Source organism: Ascaphus truei, chromosome 6 (assembly GCF_040206685.1).
Source record: "Ascaphus truei isolate aAscTru1 chromosome 6, aAscTru1.hap1, whole genome shotgun sequence".
NCBI classification, from domain to species: domain Eukaryota; kingdom Metazoa; phylum Chordata; class Amphibia; order Anura; family Ascaphidae; genus Ascaphus; species Ascaphus truei.
The window spans coordinates 38540864-38543890 of NC_134488.1; the positions used below are offsets into that span (position 1 = coordinate 38540864).

The following is a 3027-nucleotide window of genomic DNA, read 5'->3' on the forward strand; positions in this document are numbered from 1 at the left end:
AACACAATTAATTATGAGTGTTAACATTTCCAAAACTTCACGTGTACAAGAACATAGTTGAAAGTTTGGAAACAACACAGTCTTCAGCATACATACAATAGTAATTAGATAATCTGAAGTCAACAAAACAAGGCCAAAGACATATTTTGTGAATTATAAAAAAAAAAATTTGTTTTCCTTTTGCGAGCGAGTAACAGGCCTGCTTGTTGTCTCTTGAATTTTCCTTTTTTTTTTGCCACCAACTTTAGCCACAACAGAGCCACTTTGAGTGGCCTCTGGCACTTCACGGGCAGGGCTTGTGGCCAGTGACTCACCTACAGGGCTTTTGGGCAGTGATTCACCTACAGGGCTTTTGGGCAGTGACTCACCTACAGGGCTTTTGGGTAGTGACTGTTCACCTACAGGGCTTGTGGCCAGTGACTCACCTACAGGGCTTTTGGGCAGTGATTCACCTACAGGGCTTTTGGGCAGTGATTCACCTACAGGGCTTTTGGGCAGCGATTCACCTACAGGGCTTTTGGGCAGTGACTCACCTACAGGGCTTTTGGGTAGTGACTGTTCACGGACAGGGCTTGTGCCCACTGACACATGTGAGCAAGTTGGTAGACACTGCACAAGTGATGGTTGGTCTGTTTCATGTGTGTCTTGTTTTGTTTTTGTCGCCTCCTTTGTAGGTGTCAGCTGCTGAATTTGTACAGATGGCAGCGGTAGGATGTCGTCAGGAACCTGCACAGCAATGTCTGCTACTTGACCGGTAACATTCGGACCTGGTGAATGAAGATCAGATGAATGTGGTGAAAACTGGCCAGCATGAACAGATCCTGCCTGTGAGGTGTTGATGTTGAATTGTGATACATTAGTCATTCTCAAGTAATTAGCTTGTGTTTGCTGAACAACTAATGCTTCGAATGAGGTGTTGATTTTTTGCAACTGTTTAGGCACTTCAATGAAGACTCTGTGGAGATGTGCCAATTGTGAAACTGTTTCTTCCTGCAGTGCAATCATCCTTTCCAGCACTGTCATCAGGTCAGAATGGCGACGATTTTCTGCTTCCACAATTTTTCCCTCAGAAGCTACAATTGCATCATATGTGGTATTTGCTGGACGATTTGGCGGTAAAACAGTTTCAATTGGAACCTCTTCATGGTCACTTGCTTGTATTTGTGTGTCTATGGCGGCGGCGGCGGCATCATCATCATCATCATCATCATCATAATCCTCTTCATCATGTTCTACAAATAAATGTACACATTATTAAATGGCATGTTAATCTCTGCTGTGTTACTATGTAATTCTACTGTGTCATAAGTAACAACTAACATGTTTCCATACGTTTTATAACCTCACATTAAAAACTACCTTGACTTAAGATTAATGTTTGGACTCAGTATGAAATATGAGTGAATGAAAACTTGCTGTAAACTCACAACTCCTACATGATAGTTAACATCACTAACACAATACATGTTGCCTTACACTTCATTTTCACATACACTAAGTAATCCTATTTAAAGAAGATGTGCAAAACAAATAATGAACATGACAACATAACATATAGAAGAGCACATATTATATGGCCACCAACTGATACACTCACCTTCTAGGTGTGTTGAGCTGGCTGACCCAGGTGAAGACACTTGTTCAGTCTCAGGTGACACATGTCCTTCAGGGGCAACTATATATAACAATAACATAAGTTTTACATTTACATGTGTAAATATTGAACAAACAGTTATTGTATGTTCTGTATTTATGAGTACCTAACAGCATCATTTCCTTAACCCAAAATGTGTGTGTGAAAGTGAACATAAATAGTTGTAATAACAATGTACATGCCTGTGTACTTAGAACTTTTGAGTTCCCTAACATAAAACATACTATGTTCCTGCAGTAATGCGTGAGGATAAATACATAAAATTTGTACATAAAAATCATATGTTGTGTAGTGATATCAGTATCATAATGTACATAACTATCATGAGATGACCATTCACAATGGTTATCATGAAGGTGGTCATATTGCAAAAAGTGTTGTTTTTGGTAGAGGATATGTGTGGTACATTAATATAAGATGTGGCACACATGAATGTGGCTGTGACTAAACAAGACAACACATGCAGTGTGTGATAATGTGTCGTTGATAGTAGTAGTTCAACTATAGATATGAGTGAACTAATGTGTGACGTACGCTTTGATAAGTAATGAGTTGTTGGGGCATTTAGTAGCTAAAGTGAAGCTTTCAAATGAGTGTGATTAACTTCAGTTGTGCTAGTCAGGTTGTAAGAACGGTATTCCCTTCCCCAAAAAGCCTAATCAGCCACACCTTTCAATTACTTGAAACAGGTGAAAATGGTGTGAACTAAGTTGACCCTAAAATGAGGCTGTAATTAGTGTGTGTGCTGAACCCCACCCCCTCTGTTGAAGTGTATGCTGTGATGAGATATTAATTGCAGCTGCTTTAACACAATGGTAGATGAGCTAAATAGTCGTGTGCAGTTTTTAAGTTATGAAAACAATGACATAACATATGATACGTGTACCTCATTATGCTGTCTGTATATGACTTAAAGCAAAAATGGACCTTTTCCTAAACAACTATAGATGTGTTAGTGCAAGTGATGTTTGTAGGCCGTTGCATGCAATATATTTGATGCATGCTTAAAATAGGCAGTAATGTCATGTTTGTCGGAGTAAAATAAATAAAATACACAATAATATTATACATATTTATGTTCTGTACCTGTAGCTAGTAATAATTTCTCATTAACATGTGTTACACATGTGTACTACCCTGTTGTTCCCCATCTTCGCCCACCATCAATTGCTTCCACTGCAGCAATGCATTTTGGGAATTCACATGTAAATGAGCACACAATGCCACGTGCTATATTAGTTACTGCTTTTAGTAGGACTACAACATATATGTCTATTTTGAGATATATATACAGTATATACAGAATCAGACATATACATATATAGATGCAGGTATGCTTATATTGTGAAGACAGTATAAAAAGCAGTGTAAAT

The 3027-nt window shown here is 38.5% G+C and overlaps 1 protein-coding gene across 1 annotated transcript; it reads right to left on the minus strand.

Moving 5' to 3' along the window:
• Positions 1-153: 153 nt before the first annotated feature.
• LOC142496619 (uncharacterized) lies at positions 154-1694 on the minus strand. Its single transcript, XM_075603283.1, has 2 exons — positions 1598-1694; positions 154-1232 (listed from the first exon to the last, which is right to left on the minus strand). The coding sequence occupies exons 1-2, from the start codon at positions 1692-1694 to the stop codon at positions 154-156; spliced, it is 1176 nt and encodes a 391-aa protein (XP_075459398.1).
• Positions 1695-3027: the final 1333 nt, after the last annotated feature.

Coding starts and splice junctions, on each gene's coding strand:
- LOC142496619 (XM_075603283.1), bottom strand. CDS start 1,694: ATGTTATTGTTATATATAGTTGCCCCTGAAGGACATGTGTCACCTGAG. Junction 1,233..1,597: donor CAGCTCAACACACCTAGAAG/GTGAGTGTATCA, acceptor ATTTATTTGTAG/AACATGATGAAGAGGATTAT.